The 18,467-nt window shown below is 39.1% G+C and overlaps 1 protein-coding gene across 2 annotated transcripts in view; it reads left to right on the top strand.

Moving 5' to 3' along the window:
* The window catches only part of HEPH (hephaestin), a 116,102-nt gene that overhangs the window by 42,614 nt on the left and 55,021 nt on the right, over positions 1-18,467 (top strand). For both annotated transcript variants that reach the window (XM_036892750.2, XM_036892752.2), the window contains exons 12-13: positions 11,418-11,631; positions 13,231-13,370. In XM_036892750.2, coding sequence (XP_036748645.2) covers positions 11,418-11,631; positions 13,231-13,370 — 354 coding nt within the window. The remainder of the gene's footprint in view (positions 1-11,417; positions 11,632-13,230; positions 13,371-18,467) is intronic.

Genomic DNA, 18,467 nt, shown 5'->3' on the forward strand with positions numbered 1-18,467 from the left:
TTCATTCATTTTCTTTTCTATTCTTTTATTTTGCTGTATTTTATTTATTTTTGCTCTGAATTTTATTATGTCTCTCCTACAAACTTTGGGTTTCATTTGTTCTTTTTTTGCTAATTTCTTTAAATATGAGTTCAGATTGTTTATTGGGTGTTTTCTTGTTTCTCGAGGTAGGCTTGTATTGCTGTTACCCCCCTCTTAGAACTGCTTTTGCTGCATCGCACATATTTTGAACTGTTGTGTTTCTCTTTTCATTTGTGTCTGTGTATTTTTTATTTTCTCTTTGATTTATTAATTGATGCATTGATTATTTAGAAGTATGTTGTTCAGGCTCCTTGCGTTTGTGGGGTGTTTTTTTGTTTTCTTCATGTAATTTATTTCTAGTTTCATACCATTGTGAGCTGAAAAGCTGCTTGATACAATTTCAATCTATTTCCCACTTTAGGTCTGTTAAACTTTTACATATTTAGTTGCTTCTTTATTGGGTGCATATATATTTAGAGTTTTTATAGCCTACTGTTAGACTGACTCTTTTATCATTATGTAATATCCTTCTTTCACTCTTGTTGTTTTGTTTTGAAATCTATTTTGTCTGATATAAGTACTGCTACTCCTGCTTTTTTCTTCTTTTGTTGTACAGAACGTCTTTTTGCATCCCTTCACTCTTAGTCTATGTATGTGTTTAGGTCTGAAATGAGGCTCTTGGAGGCAGCATATAAATGTTTCTTTACCCATTCTGCCATCCTGTGTCTTTTGATTGGTCTATAAGAGTTTCTCTTATAGTTAACTGTCTGCTTCTCTTGTGCTGCTTTCAGTACCTCCTCTTTATCTTTAATTTTTGCCAGTTAATTATCATAGGTCTTGGTGTTGTCTGCTAGGGGTTCCTTTTGATAAGGGATCTCGGTGCTTCCAGGACCTGGGTGTCTATTTTCTTCCATGGACTGGGGAATTTTTCAGCTATTATGTCTTCAAATAGACTTTCTACTCCTTTGCCTCTCTCTTCTCCTTTTGGGACTCCTGTTATGTGAATATTGTTTCATGTGGAGTTGTCACACAGCTCTCTTAGCATCTTCTTTTTTAGAAATTTTTTCTTTCTGTTCCTCAGCTTGGTTGTTTTCCTGTTCTCTATTTTACATCTCATTGATTCTTTTCTCTTCTTTCAGAAGTCTACTATTCATTACTTCCACTGTATTTTTCATTTCAGTTATTATATTCAGATCTGAGTGGTTCTTTTTCAGACCTTCTATTACTTCGTTGAAGTTTTCACTGAGATCATCAATTATTTTCTCAGGTCAGTGAGCATTTTTGTGACTGTTACTTTGAAACCTTTGTCAAGAAGACTGGTAATTTCCATTTTTATTTAGCTCTATTCTGGTGTCTTATCTTGTTCTTTTGTTTAGAACATATTACTCAGCATCCTCATTTTGTCAGGGTTTCTGTGTTTCTTCTTTTGTATTAGATCAGCTATTCCTCCTGCTCTAGAAAGTAATGACTTTATGAAGTAGATGTCCTTTGTTGCCCAGAAACTCAAGACTCTTTTCTCACCAGTTCATGGTTCCCCTTTGCAGTGGAGCTGAAATTGTTGGTGGGCTGTGGGTAGAGAAACTTTTCTGCCTGGCTGCCATTAGTGACTCATCTTTGTCAGCAGAGGATATCAGCTCACCTCAGCTTCCTCTTTGTGTGCATTGAGGAACTTCTGATATAATTCATTGTGGGTGGGGTTACCCTCTGCTCTCTGCTCAGCAATAGCAGCTATTGCTGGACCAGGCATGCTGGGTATGTTGAGGGCATAGGGTGGTGTGCCACAGGGCTATGCTGCCATTGAGGAAGATAGAGCATTTAGAGCTGTCTCCCTCAGGCACCCAACAAGTTGGTCTGAAGCATCATCCACCTGATCTTTCTCCTCTGGAGAAAGCTCCCTTCAGTCACCTTTCTGGCACACTTCCTCCTGCTAGCAAATCTTTCAAACTGCTTTCTCCATGTTGGGTCTTAAAGGAACCAAGGTAGTGTGCCTGTCCTCCACAACGGGCAGGAGTTTTAGCCTCCCAGAATGCTCCAACTCACCCTGGTGTCCAGCTCCATTAATCACCAAACCCAATTGCAATGTGGACTTATGTTCTCAGAGAAGGTCTCCAGTGCCAGGTATACAGGATTTCTGAGTGCTTATCCCCTCCCCTCTGTGTTCCTCTTCCTCCTGTTTATGGGCTGGGATGAGGGAAGGACTTGAGTCCCAATTAATCATGGCTCTGCCACTTTACCCTTCTCATTGTGGTCTTCTCTTCTTCACCAGGTATAGACAATCTGTTCCGCAGTCTTTGGGTCACTTTCAGGGTTAGTTGTATATGTGAGAGGTGGTTTTTATTTTTGTGTATGTGAGAGGTGGTTTCCACCATGCAGTCCTACTCTGCCGTCTTTTCCATCACAGTCCCTCATTCCATTCTTTTTGTACCTACTCTTTCTTCTCTTCCTTCTTTTTCTTTTTTCCTTCCCTTTTTTCTCTTTTCTCGCTTGTATTTCTTAATTTTTTGTCTTTGATTTTTCCATCCCATGTTTTCACTTCCCTTCACTCCACTCCCCTCCCTTTATTTCTGTATCTTTATCTTCCTTTCTTCTTTTTTCTTTATTTCTTTTCCTTTACCCTTCCTCCTATTTCCTTTACTTCTTTTCCTTTTCCTCTCATTTGTATGTTTTCTTTCCCCCTCTCCTTGTCTTTTCTGTTTTTCCCTCCTTTTTTCTAACTTACTTTTTTTTTCATTTTCTTTTACAATTACACTTCCCCTAATGAAGTAAACATGTTTTCTTCCATTCATTGGCCTAGATGCTAGGAACATGAGAATGGATGACGAAGGTCACAATTAGTGTGAAAGTGAGATAGGCATTTATTCACAAGGTTATGGTGATGCTATCTGCAAGAGCTATGGCAATACAAAGGAATTTAAAACAAATTCTCCCTGACTCATGGAGTAAAACTTTCCTAGAAAGTGGACATTAACACTGATCTTTTAAGGATGAGTATCTCCCACCAGGCAAAGAAAGGGCATGGATGATGAAGAAGACATTATAGGCAGTACAAACCATGTGGGTGTGATTTGAAGTAGTGTCTTCCTTGAGAAAGTTGTGTAAACTAATTTGATTCAGGGATTCTCAACTCAAGGCAGTATGCTAAATGTTGTTTTGAAAGGTGTGGCAGTACTTTTAGTTGTCACATGACTCACAATATGGAGGAACTGATATTGTCATTTGGATGGTGGGAGTTAGAGATGCTAAATTTTCTGTAATATATAGGACATTCTCAAACAATGAAGAATAATTCCATGCAAAATACTAATATAAGCCTTGTTGTGGAATACCAAGAAATAAGGTTTACAGTAAGGCAAAACAGGATTCTCTTGCAAGAGGTCAGGACAGCCCGCTAATAATGCAGTAAGGATGAAGGATTGAGTTGATAGTTTGGACTACAGTTATAGAAGCCTTTAAAATCCAGCAAGAAGAGTTATAGTGATGGGATAGGCAGTTGGTATCAATGAAAGGAATGATGAAAAAAATGTTCCAAGAATCTTACTTTCTCCTGATCAGTGTTCTATAAATTTTAATGTTCTTGACATAGAAACCGGGAGATTGAGATCAGGTCCAGGCAGCTCTACAACTCAGATGTTTAAGACTGCTATCAAAACATTAAATTTTAAAAACCTAGGGGAGGCCAGACCAATATTCTGTAATGTAAGAATCCTCGTGATCAAGATGCATTTTTTTCAGACTTACATTCATGGATTATTCTGTAAAAATAAAACTTAGGGATTGACTGTGCTTTATCTGAGTCAATAATTTGGGCCAAACTTTTCAATGGAAAATGAAACTTCACACCACACCCTGTCAAAAAAAACTTTGAATACATTAAAAATAATGTAATCCTTATAATTTTGCATGAATATTTTGATTACAGATCTACTATAATATTAGAAACATCTATTCAACTCAAGTGTGTAGCAGCTACTTGTAGGGTTTTTTTTTCAGACTTACTTTCATGGATTTATTCTGTAAAATAAAACTTGGGGATTGACTGTGATTTATCTGAGTCAATAATTTGGGCCAAACTTTTCACTGGAAAGTGCAATTTCACACCACACAATGTCAAAAAAAATTTTGAATGCATTAAAAATAATGTAATCCTTATAATGTTGCATGAATATTTTGATTACAGATCTATTTTAATGTTAGAAACATCTATTCAACTCAAGTGTGTAGCAGCTACTTGTAGGTTTTTCTCTTGGTATCATTAATCTACAATTACTGAAAGAACATTATGTTTACTAGGTTCCCCCCTTCACCAAGTCCCCCACACATACCCCTTCACAGTCACTGTCCATCAGCGTAGTAAGATGCTTTAAAATCACTATTTGTCTTCTCTGTGTTGTGCAGCTCTCCACGTGCCCCCCACGCACTATACATGCTAATCATAATGCCAACTTTCTTTCTCCCCACCCTTATCCCTCCCTTCCCACCCATCGTCCCTGTCCCCTTCCCTTTGGTAACTATAATGCATTCCTGGGTTCTGTGATTCTGCTGCTGTTTTTTCCTTCAGTTTTCCTTTGTTCTTATACTCCACATATGAGTGAAATCATTTGGTACTTGTCTTTCTCCGCCTGGCTTATTTCACTGAGCATAATACCCTCTAGCTCCATCCATGTTGTTGCAAATGGTAGGATCTGTTTTTTTCTTAAGGCTGCTTAATATTCCATTGTGTATATGTACCACCTCTTCTTTATCCATTCATCTACTGATGGACATTTAGGTTGCTTCCCTATCTTGGCTATTGTAAACACTGCAGTGATAAACATAGGGGTGCATCTGTCTTTTTCAAACTTGAGTGCTGCATTCTTAGGGTAAATTCCTAGAAGTGGAGTTCCAGGGTCAAATGGTATTTCTATTTTGAGCATTCTGAGGAACCTCCATACTGCTTTCCACAATGGTTGAACTAATATACATTCCCACCAGCAGTGTAGGAGGGTTCCCCTTTCTCCACAACCTGGCCAACATTTGTTGTTGTTTGTCTTTTCAATGATGGTGATCCTTACTGGTGTGAGGTGATATCTCACTGTGGTTTTAATTTGCATTTCTCTGATAATTAGCGATGTGGAGCATCTTTTCATGTGCCTGTTGGCCATCTGGATTTCTTCTTTACAGAAATGTCTATTCAGCTCCTCTGCCCATTTTTAATTTGATTATTTGCTTTCTGTTTGTTGAGGCATGTGAGCTCTTTATATATTTTGAATGTCAATCCTTTATCGGATCTGTCATTTATGAATATCTTCTCCCATACTGTAGGATACCTTTTTGTTCTGTTGATGGTGTCCTTTGCTGTACAAACGCTTTTCAGCTTGATATAGTCCCATTAATTCAGTATTACTTTTGTTTCCCTTGCCATGGGAGATATGTTCAAGAAGAGGTCACTCATGTTTATCTCTAAGAGATTTTTGCCTATGTTTTTTTCTAAGAGTTCCATGGTTTCATAACTTACATTCAGGTCTTTGATCCATTTGGAGTTTACTTTTGTGTATGGGGTTAGACAGTGATCCAGTTTCATTCACTTCCATGGAACTGTCCATTTTTGCCAGCACCATCTGTTGAAGAGACTGTCATTTCCCCATTGTATGTCCATGGCTCCTTTATTAAATATTATTTGGCCATATATGTTTGGGTTAATGTCTGGAGTCTCTATTCTGTTCCACTGGTCTGTGGCTCTGTTCTTGTGCCAGTACCAAATTGTTTTGATTACTGTGGCTGTGTAGTAGAGATTGAAGTTGGGGAGTGAGATCCCCCCACTTTATTCTTTCTTCTCAGGATTCCGTTGGCTATTCGGGGTCTTTGACGGTTCCATATGAATCTTTGAACTATATGTTCCAGTTCATTGAAGAATGCTGTTGGTAATTTGATAGGGATTGCATCGAATCTGTATATTGCTTTGGGCAGGATGGCCATTTTGACGATATTAATTCTTCCTAGCCAGGAGCATGGAATGAATTTCCATTTGTTAGTGACCTCTTCAATTTCTCTTAAGAGTGTCTTATAGTTTTCAGGGTATAGGCCTTTCACTTCCTTGGTTAGGTTTATTCCTAGGTATTTTATTCTTTTTTATGCTATTGTGAATGGAATTGTTTTCCTGATTTCTTTTTCTATTAGTTCATTGTTAGTTTATAGGAAAGCTACAGAATTCTGTGTGTTAATTTTGTTTCCAGCAACTTGGCTGAATTCCGATATTAGTTCTAGTAGTTTTGCAGTGGAGTCTTTAGGGTTTTTTATGTAATATATCATGTCATCTGCAAATAGTAACAGTTTGACTTCTTCTTTACCAATCTGGATCCCTTGTATTTCTTTCTTTTGTCTGATTGCCAAGCCTAGGACCTCCAGTACCACATTGAATAACAGTGGGGAGAGTGGGCATCCCTGTGTTGTTCACGATCTCAGAGGAAAAGCTTTCAGCCTTTCGCTGTTCAGTATGATTTAGCTGTGGGTTTATCATATATGGCCTTTATGGTGTTGAGGTACTTGCCCTCTATGCCCATTTTGTTGAGAGTTTTTATCATGAAAGGATGTTGAATTTTGTTGAATGCTTTTTTTTTTTTTAATAATTATTTTTTTATTGAAGGGTAGTTGACGCACAGTATTACATTACATTAGTTTCAAGTGTACAACACAGTGGTAGAACATTTATATACATAATTCGAGGTTCCAGCTATCACCCTACCAGGCTGTAATAAATAAGTAACCGGGATGTAATGTATAGCATAAGGAATATAGTCAAGATAATGTTGAATGCTTTTTCAGCATCTATGGAGATGATCATGTGGTTTTTGTCTTTCTTTTTGTTGATGTGGTGGATGATGTTGATGAATTTTCAAATGTTGTACCATCCTTGCATCCCTGGGATGAATCCCACTTGGTCATGGTGTATGATCCTTTTGGTAGATTTTTAAATTAGGTTTGCTAATATTTTATTGAGTATTTTTGCATCTACATTCATCAGGGATATTGGTCTGTAATTTTCTTTTTGGTGGGGTCTTTGCCTGGTATTGTTATTAGGGTGATGTTGGCTTCATTGAATGAGTTTGGGAGTATTCCCTCCTATTCTATTTTTTGGAAAACTTTAAGGAGAAAGATTGTTATATCTTCTCTGTATGTTTGATAAAATTCTGAGGTAAATCCATTTGGCCCGGGGGTTTTGTTATTGAGTAGTTGTTTGATTACTGATTCAATTTCATTGCTGTTAGTTGGTCTGTTTAGATTTTCTGTTTCTTTCTGGGTCAGTTTTGGAAGGTTGTATTTTTCTAAGAAGTTGTCCATTTCTCCTAGGTTTTTCAGCTTGTTAGCATATAGGTTTTCAAAGAATTCTCTAATAATTCTTTGTATTTATATGGTGTCCGTTGTGATTATTCCTTTCCCGTTTCTAATTATGTTGATGTGTGTTGACTCTCTTTTCCTCTTAATAAGTCTAGTTAGAGGCTTATCTATTTTGTTTATTTTCTTGAAGATCCAGCTCTTGGTTTCATTGACTTTTTCTATTGTTTTATTCTCAATTTTATTTATTTCTTCTCTGATCTTTATTATGTCCCTCTGGCTGCTGACCTTAGGCCTCATTTGTTCTTCTTTTTCCAATTTAGATAACTGTGACTATAGACTATTCATGTGGGATTGTTCTTCCTTCTTTAAATATGCCTGGATTGCTATATACTTTCCTCTTAAGACTGCTTTTGCTTCATCCCACAGAATTTGGGGCTTTGTGTTATTGCCGTCACTTGTTTCCATATACTTCTGGAACTCCATTTTAATTTGGTCATTGATCCAATGATTGTTTAGGAGCATGTTGTTAAGCCTCCATGTGTTTGTGAGCCTTTTTGCTTTCTTTGCACAATTTATTTCTAGTTTTATACCGTTGTGGTATGAAAAGTTGGTTGGTAGGATTTCAATCCTTTGGAATTTACTGAGGTTCTTTTTGTGGCCTATTATGTGGTCTACTCTGGAGAATGTTCCATGTACACTTGAAAAGAATGTGTATCTTGTTGCTTTTGGATGTACAGTTCTATAGATGTCTAGTAGGTCCATCTGTTTTAGTGTGTTGTTCAGTGCCTCTGTGTCCTTACTTATTTTCTGTCTGCTGGATCTGTCCTTTGGAGTGAATGGTGTGTTGAAATCTCCCAAAAGGAATGCGTTGCATTCTATATCCTCCTTTAATTCTGTTAGTATTTGTTTCGCATATGCTGGTGCTCCTGTATTGGGTGCATATATGTTTATAATGGTTATATCCTCTTGTTGGACTGAGCCCTTTATCATTATGTAATGTCCTTCTTTATCTCTTATTACTTTCTTTATTTTGAAGTCTATTTTGTCTGATACTGGTATTGCAACACCTGCTTTTTTCTTTCTGTTGTTTGCATGAAAATCTTTCTCCAACCCTTGACTTTAATCTGTGCATGCCTTTGGGTTTGAGGTGAGTCTCTTCTAAACAGCATATAGATGTGTCTTTCTTTTTTTATCCATTCTATTACTCTGTGTCTTTTGATTGGTGCATTCAATCCATTTACATTTAGGGTGATTATTGAAAGATATGTACTTATTGCCGTTGCAGGCTTTAGATTTATGGTTACCAAAGGTGCAAGGTTAGCTTGTTTACTACCTTACTGTCTGACCTCTCTCGCTTATTGAGCTGTTATAAACACAGTCTGATGATTATTTCTCTCCCCTCTCATTCCTCCTCCTCCATTCTTCATATGTTGTGTGTTTTGTTCTGTGCTCCTTTTAGGAGTGCTCCCATCTAGAGTAGTTCCTCTAAGATATCCTGTAGAGGTGATTTGTGGGAGGCAAATTCCCTAAACTTTTTCTTGTCTGGGAATTGTTTAATCCCTCCTTCATATTTAAATGATAATCATGCTGGATACAGTATCCTTGGTTCAAGGCCTTTCTGTTTCATTGCATTAAATATATCATGCCTTTCTCTTCTGGCCTGTAAGGTTTCTGTTGAGAAGTCTGATCATAGCCTGATGGGTTTTCCTTTGTAGGTGACTTTTTACTCTCTCTGGCAGCCTTTAATACTAGGTCCCTGTCCTTGATCTTTGCTATTTTAATTATTATGTGTCTTGGTGTTGACCTCTTTGGATCCCGTCTCTCGGGAGTTCTGTGTGCCTCCGTAATCTGAGCAACTATTTCCTCCCCCAGTTTGTGGAAGTTCTCAGGAAGTATTTATCCAAAGACACTTTCTATCTCTTTTTCTCTCTCTTCTTCCTCTGGTAACCCTATAATGTGGATATTATTCCTTTTGGATTGGTCACACAGTTCTCTTAATATTGTTTCATTCCTGGAGATCCTTTTATCTCTCTGCATCAGCTTCTATGCATTCCTGTTCTCTGGTTTCTATTCCATTAGTGGCATTTTGCATTTAATCCATTCTGCTTATTAATCCTCCCAGAGTTTGTTTCACTTATGTAATCTTCCTCTGGACATCTGTTATCTCCCTCTGGACTTCATCCCTTAGCTCTTGCATATTTCTCTGCAGCTCTTTCAACATGTTTATGATTTTTATTTTGAATTCTTTTTCAGGGAGAGTGGTTAGGTCTGCCTCTGCAGATCCTTTCTCAGGTGTAACTATCTTCGACTGGACCAGATATTTTTGCCTTTTCAAGGTGATAGCAGTGGCTGTAGGCAGGTTGTGTGTGTGTCAGCCTGGAGAAGAAAGTCCTTCCCTGCTTGCTGGATGCCTTGCCCTTCTCCGCTGCCTGTGACTGCTACGTGCACTACTGGAGCAGCCACTGAGTTAATCTCCTAAGCTTCTGTGAGCGGGGTGTCTGTCAGAGCATCACGGAGCCCTGCAGGTAGTGGCAGGCATGCCAGGTGCATTCCTCCATGCTAGCAGCAACCCTGCTAGGCAGCTGTGTGGCAGCAGCGGCCTTTGGGTCTGGCCCGGGTGGCTGTGCATTGGGCTGGGAAGTGTGCTTGCTCCCTCTGGCTCTGCTGCAGGTGTGCCTGGGTCTCTTCTGTGCAGGCTTCTACCGAGCTGTGTCTTCACTGCCACCAGTGCACGCGAGCTGCGCCCAGGCTGTTCGGTCTCGCCTCTGTGGCCTAGCCCAAACCTCTCCTGTGGTGCACGGATCTGCTCTTGGTTCCTTCCAGAGCTTCCGCCCCCGGTGCGCGCTGCTACTCTCCTGCTACTGGGTCCGTGTTTCTGGGTCCACGCCAGTTTGAGGAATGGCTGGCAGGCTGCTTAGTAGTGTGAGGGGCTTCAGAGCTGCACTGCCTCCATTTGGGGCACCTAAGTTTCCCCGGTATTCCCAGCTGCTGGGACAACTTCATCCAGCTATGGGGTCCCTGTCTCTTTAAGACTTGCAGAAAGCACTCGCTTTTCTTTTGTCTCAGGGGCGCCAGTTACGGGGACCTGCCCACAGGTATTGCTTTTCCATTTCTCTACTATCCAGTACCCCGTGCACCTTGTGTCTGCGTTCCAGGTGCGGATTTCTAGAGCTGGTTGTTTAGCAGTCCTGGGCTTTCACTCCCTCCCCGTTCTGACTCCTTTCTTCCTGCCAGGTTTTGGGGTGGGGGAGTGTTCGGGTCCCTCCTGGCCACGGCTTGTATCTTACCCCCTTCGTTTGATGCTGAGTTCTCGCAGATGTAGATGTATTCTGGCTGTTGTACTGCATCCACTGGTGTCTCTTTCAGGGATAGTTGTATTTATTGTATTTTCATAAATATATATGTTTTGGGGAGATTTCCTCTGAACTACTCATGCTGCCTTCTTCCCGTGATCCCAAGATGCACTTTTTAAAAACACCTATTTAAGCTCACCCTTTGTTTCTTTCTCTCTTGGTAGAAAAGTGAGACTGCTGGTAAGTACCTTCCTTGGAAAGTAATTACTACACCTTTATTTACTTATTTATAGATTCACTTATTAAACATTTACTGTATTCTCTGGTAAGCAATGTGTGCATACTATTTTATTTAATTATAAAATAATCTGAAGAAATATGTAAAGTGATCCCCATTTTACCATGAAGGAAGTGAAACATATAAATCTTGCCTCTAACTAATGTCATATAGGGTGATCAACCACTCCAATTTGCTCAGAACTGAGGAGTTTCCAGAGATATGGAACTTTGAGTACTAAAACTGGGAAAGCCCTCAGTACACAGGGAAGAGTTGGCTATCTTAGTGGCAGAGTTAGTTTTAAACCCAGGCAGTGAAATTTTTGAGCCAGAGTTTTAACCTCTATGCTCATTGCTTTCAATAAACTTGTAACAATATTTTATCTAATGCATAGAAGAACTTTATCTGAATCTATCCACTCTCTGCAGTATGTGTAGAAAGAGGCAAAGAAATCCCCTGGGCACTACATGGTGGTATTCTGATTCAGATTTTGCTCTCTCTTCCTTCGTCAGGCACATTTGAGATTTACTGCCAAGCAGGCAGCCATAGAGAAGCAGGGATGAGGGCAATATATAATGTATCCCAGTGTCCTGGCCATCATGCTACCCATCACCAACACTACCAAGCTGCAAGAATCTACTACATCATGGCAGAAGAGGTGGAGTGGGACTATTGCCCTGATAGGAGCTGGGAACTGGAATGGCACAACCAGTCTGAGAAGGAAAGGTAGGCTTAAGAAAAGAAAAAGAGATCACACTTTCATAGATTCTGGACTATTTTACAGTTTAGAAAGTTACTGAAATTCTGTGGTGTGGATGTACTTATCTAAAGTCACCTAACAAGATACCAACAATTCTAAACCAGAGACTAGTATGTACGTAATCTGGAAGTCCATGCTTCTTCTGTATTACTGTACTATGGTGCTGAAATAAAATACTTTTCCCACTTCTTTATGCTTTTAATCTTTCCTTTCCTCTGGTTATCCAGAAGTACCTATACTGAGACTTAAAATTTCTAGAGAACTTACTCAAGGGACTGAATATGCCAAGCTCAGCTGCCTCTTGACAAAATGTCGTTAATTTACAGGTAAGCTGTATAGCAGCAAAAGCACAAAATTGAGTGGCTTAAATAAATTATATTTGTTTTATGTCTTGCTCACATGACAACAAAATTATCAGCAGTCGCGGGCTAGTAGGTTAACTAGTCACCCATAACAACTGCTTTCATCTTGGGAACGAAGATGCCCGTTTCAGTTGTAGTCATTCCCAGATATTAAGAAAGGGGAAAGAAATCCATGGCAAGCAGTATTGTCTGTAATGGTATGACCTGGAAATTATATACATCACTTTCTCATACCCCATCATCTTGAATTTATTCATATGACCATATCTACCTGCAAGAAAGTCTAGGAAATGTAATATCTGATTAGGTAGCCATGTGCTTAGCTAAAACATAGGTAATTTTATTACTGAAAAGGAAGGAGGGGAGAATAAAAACTAAGGTACAGTGGCAATTTCCACTACAGTTCATTTTTGTGCTGTCATTACCCTTTGTCAATTCTTGTCTCTATGTTGGTTGTTGAAAGTTGAAGCCTTCTTGCCAACTTGTTCTGAAACCTAGGAAAAGTGATTTATATTCTCTGGGCCTTGGTTTACTCATCTTTAAAGTGATGTGATATACTTGAGAGAACTTGACTAGAATGAGGTAGGTAAGGAACAGAAGACTTGAATCCACATCTGGGTTACCTTTCTGCATGACAGTATCAATGAAAACAAGTCCCATTACCTCTGTATCACTGATTCCACCTCTGGGACGTACCTACCTTATCAGCCTATTAGAAATGTCAAATGATTAAAATGAATAATAAAGCCCTTTGTAAACAGGAATGCATCCCATAAGGAAAAATTTGCGAGATTCCATTTCCTATCTATGTCTTCCCATCCCTTATCCTCCAGCAGCAGAAACAGTTACTACTATCCTGCCTCCTTGTACACTGTCCTTTTGACAGACTAATTCCATGTAAGACAACACTAAGGCTGGGGCCAGAGTCTAGGGCTTCTGACTCTTATCCCATTGTTCTTGCAATACTAATTGTATGTCAAATTACTATCAGGATGATGGCAAAGAAGAAAACATAAATAGATATTGAAATCTTCCATCTTTAGTTGTAGTTATGCAGGCAATGTTGTGGGAAATCTGACATTAGAAAGAGTAAGTCCCATCCCTCTTCTATCTGATATGAGGTTGGGTCTGACTTAGCTTTCCATACCTGAAAATGAGGGTTTGAGGTCCAAGTGCTAATACCAGTCTTTTGGATTCCTTTAGTTACGGTAACATCTTCCTGAGCAACAAGGATGGACTTCTGGGTTCCAGATACAAGAAAGCTCTATTCAGGGAATATACTGATGGTACATTTAGGATCCCTCAGCCAAGGACTGGACCAGAGGAGCACTTGGGAATTTTAGGTAAGGTGCTTTCACTTCCCTCTTTGTACATAGAAAAACTGTGAAACTAGTAGGGAGACTATGTCATATCAGGAGTCCTCCCCATTCCCCATTATAAGTTTTCATGATGATATACTAGAAATATAGTCATACTTTACAAATCATCCATGAAAATAAGAACGAAAGGGGGGAGATTCATGAATTCTGTTGCATCATGAACCAGGTTTTTCCAGGCTTCTATATCTATAGATTTCTGAGCATGATAGATTTTTTTAAAATATTAAAGTCAGGGTGCCCAAAGTCAGTAGAAAGGGGACATAATAAAGATCAGACAATAAATAAATAAAATTGAGAAGAATAAAATAATAGAAAAAATTAATAAAACCAAGAGCTGGTTCTTTGAGAAAATAAACAAAATAGAAAAACCGTTAGCCAAACTTATCAAGAAAAAAAGAGAATCTACACACATAATCACAAATGAGAAAGAAAAATTCACTACAGACACCACAGAAATACAAAGAATTGTTAGAGAACACTATGAAAAATTGTATGCTAACAAATTGGATAACCTAGAAGAAATGGACAATTTTCTAGAAAAATGCAACCTTCCAAGACTGATCCAGGAAGAAACAGAAAATCTAAACAGAGCAATAACAAGCAATGTAATTGAGTCTGTAATAAAAAAGATACACAAGAACAAAACCCCCAGACCAGATGGCTTCACCACTGGATATTATCAGACATTAGGGAAGACATAATACCCATCCTCCTTAAAGTTTTCCAAAAAAAAAGAAGAGGAGGGAATACTTCCAAACTCATTCCGTGAAGCCAGAATCACTCTAATACCAAAACCAGGCAAAGACATCACAAAAAAAGAAAACTACAGACCATTATTTCTGATGAACATAGATGAAAAATACTCAACAAAATATTAGCAAACTAAATTCAAAAATACATCAAGAGGATCATACATCATGATCAAGTGGGATTCACCTCAGAAATGCAAATATGGTACAACATTAAAAAATCCATCAACAGCATCCCTTATATCAACAGAAAGGACAAAAATCATATGATCTTCCAGCATCTCCATAAATGTTGAAAAAGAATTTGACAAAATTCAACACCCATTCATGATAAAAAGTCTCCACAAAATGGGTATATATGGCAAGTGCCTCAACATAATAAAGGCCATATATGACAAACCCACAGCTAACATCACACTTAAAAATGAAAAGCTGAAAGCTTTTCCTCCAAGATCAGAAAAAAGATCGGAATAATGCCCATTCTCCCCACTTTTACTCAACATAGTACTGGAGGTCCTAGCCAAGACAATCAGAAAACACAAAGAAATAAAAGGCATCCAGATAGGTAAAGAAGTCAAACTGTCACTCTTTTCAGATGACATGGTATTGTACATAAAAAACCCTAAAGAGATGGAAAGATGGCAGCGTGAGTAGTTCAGAGCAAATTTCCTCCCTAAAACATATATATTTATGAAAATACAATAAATACAACTATTCCTAAAATAGACACCAGTGGATGCAGTACAACAGCCAGGATACATCTACATCTGTGAGAACTCAGCATTACATGAAGGGGGTAAGATACAAGCCGTGGCCAGGAGGGACCTGAACACTCCCCCACCCCAAAACCTGGCAGGAAGAAAGGAGTCAGAACGGGGAGGGAGTGAAAGCCCAGGACTGCTAAACAACCAGCTCTAGAAATCCGCACCAGGAATGCAGACACAAGGTGCACAGGGTACTGGATATTAGAGAAACGGAAAAGCAACCGGCACCCCTGAGACAAAAGAAAAGCGAGTGCTTACTGCAAGTCTTAAAGAGACAGGGACCCCATAGCTGGACGAAGTTGTTTCAGTAGGTGGGAGTACTGGAGAAACTTCGGCGCCCTAAATGGAGGCAGTACAGCTCTGAAGCCCCTCACAGCACTAGGCAGCCTGCCAGTCGTTCCTCCAGCTGGCACGGACCCGGACACATGGGCCCAGTAGCAGGAGAATAGTAGCACACGCCGGGGACAGCAGCACTGGAAGGAACTGAGGGCAGATCCGTGCGCCACAGGAGAGGCTTGGGCTAGGCCACAGTGGCGTGACTGAAGAGCCCGGGCACGGCTCGAGTGCACTGGTGGCAATGAAACCACAGCCTGGTAGAAGCCTGCACGGAAGAGCCCTGTGCGCACCTGAAGCGGAGCCAGAGGGAGCAGGCGTGCTCTCAGGAGCTGACTGGAATACAAGCCCAACGCACAGCCACCTGGGCCAGACTCAAAGGCCGCAGCTGCCACACAGCTGCCCAGAAGGGTCGCCAAGGAGGAGGTGGAAGAAGAAGGGAAAGAAATAATCAGACTGTGTTTATAACAGCTCAATAAGCGAGAGAGGTCAGACAGTAAGGTAGTAAACAAGCTAACCTTGAACCTTTGGTAACCACAAATCTAAAGCTTACAATGGCAGTAAGTACATATCTTCCAATAATCACCTTAAATGTAAATGGACTGAATGCACCAATCAAAAGACACAGAGTAATAGAATGGATAAAAAAGAAAGGCACATCTACATGGTGCTTAGAAGAGACTCACCTCAAATGCAAAGACATACACAGATTAAAAGTCAAGGGTTGGAGAAAGATGTTTCATGCAAACAACAGAGAGAAAAAAGCAGGTGTTGCAATACTAGTATCAGACAAAATAGACTTCAAAATAAAGAAAGTAATAAGAGATAAAGAAGGACATTACATAATGACAAAGGGCTCAGTCCAACAAGAGGATATAACCATTATAAATATATATGCACCCAATACAGGAGCACCAATATATATGAAACAAATACTAACTGAATTAAAGGAGGAAAGAGAATTCAGTGCATTCATTTTGGGAAACTTTAACACGCCACTCATTCCAAAGGACAGATCCACCAGACAGAAAATAAGTAAGGACACAGAGGCACTGAAAAACACGCTAGAACAGATGGACCTAATAGACATCTATACAACTGTACATCCAAAAGCAACAGGATACACATTCTTCTCAAGTGCACATGGAACATTCTCCAGAATAGACCACATACTACGCCACAAAAAGAACCTCAGTAAATTCCAAAAGATTGAAATCCTACCAGCCAAGTTTTCAGAACACAAAAGTATAAATCTAGAAATAAATTGTACAAAGAAAGCAAAAAGGCTCACAAACACATAGAGTTTTAAAACATGCTCCTAAATAATCAATGGCTCAATGACCAAATTAAAATGGAGATCCAGCAATATATGGAAACAAATGACAACAATAACACAAAGCCCCGACTTCTGTGGGATGCAGCAAAAGCAGTCTTAAGAGGAAAGTATATAGCAATCCAGGCATATTTGAAGAAGGAAGAACAATCCAAAATGAATAGTCTAATGTCACAATAATCGAAATTGGAAAAAGAAGAACAAATGAGGCCTAAGGTCAGCAGACAGAGGGACATAATAAAGATCAGAGAAGAAATAAATAAAATTGAGAAGAATAAAACAATGGAAAAAATCAATGAAACCAAGAGCTGATTCATCGAGAAAATAAACAAAATAGATAAGCCTCTAGCCAGACTTATTAAGAGGAAAAGAGTGTCAACACACATCAAGAGAATCAGAAACGAGAAAGGAAAAATCATGACGGACCCCACAGAAATACAAAGAATTATTAGACAGTACTATGAAAACCTGTATGCTAACAAGCTGGGAAACCTAGGAGAAATGGACATCTTCCAGGAAAAATACAATCTTCCAAGACAGACCCAGAAAGAAACAGAAAATCTAAACAGACCAATTACCAGCAATGAAATTGAATCAGTTATTAATAAACTATCCAAGAACAAAACCCCCGGGCCAGATGCGTTTACCTCCAAATTTTATCAGACAGACAGAGAAGACAAAACACCCATTCTTCATAAAGTTTTCCAAAAAATAGAAGAGGAGGGAATACTCCCAAACTCTTTCTATAAAGCCAACATCACCCTAATACCAAAACCAGGCAAAGACCCCACCAAAAAAGAAAACTACAGACCAATATCCCTGATGAACGTAGATGCAAAAATACTCAACAAAATATTAGCAAACTGAATTCAAAAATACATCAAGTGGATCATACAACATGACCAAGTGGGATTCATCCCAGGGATGCAAGGATGGTACAACATTAGAAAATCCATCAACATCATCCACCACATCAACAAAAAGGACAAAAGCCACATGATCATCTCCATAGATGCTGAAAAAGCATTCGACAAAATTCAACATCCATTCATGATAAAAACTCTCAACAAAATGGGCATAGAGGGCAAACACCTGAGCACCATAAAGGCCATATATGACAAACCCACAGCTAACATCATACTGAACAGCAAGAGGCTGAAAGCTTTTCCTCTGCGATCGGGAACAAGACAGGGATGCCCACTCGCCCCACTCTTATTTAACGTGGTACTGGAGGTCCTAGCCACGGCAATTAGACAAAACAAAGGAATACAAAGAATCCAGATTGGTAAAGAAGAAGTCACACTGTCACTATTTGCAGATGACATGATATTGTACATAAAACCAATAAAGACTCCACTGCAAAACTGCTAGAACTGATGTTGGAATAAAGCAAAGTTTCAGGATACAAAATTAACACACAGAAATCTGTGGCTTTCCTATACACTAACAATGAACTAAGAGAAAGAGAAATCAGGAAAACAATTCCATTCACAATAGCATCAAAAAATACAATACCTAGGAATAAACCTAACCAAGGAAGTGAAACACCTATACCCTGAAAACTACAAGACACTCTTAAGAGAAATTAAAGAGGTCACTAACAAATGGAAACCCATCCCATGCTCCTGGCTAGGAAGAATTAATATCGTCAAAATGGCCATCCTTCCCAAATCCATATACAAATTTGATGCAATCCTTATCAAATTACCAACAGCATTCTTTAATGAACTGGAACATATAGTTCAAAGATTCATATGGAACTGTCAAAGACCACGAATAGCCAATGTAATCCTGAGAAGGAAGAGTAAAGTTGGGGGGATCTCGCTCCCAACTTCAATCTCTACTGCAAAGCCATAGTGATCAAGTCAATTTGGTACTGGAA

Source organism: Manis pentadactyla, chromosome X (genome assembly GCF_030020395.1).
Source record: "Manis pentadactyla isolate mManPen7 chromosome X, mManPen7.hap1, whole genome shotgun sequence".
Taxonomy (NCBI): domain Eukaryota; kingdom Metazoa; phylum Chordata; class Mammalia; order Pholidota; family Manidae; genus Manis; species Manis pentadactyla.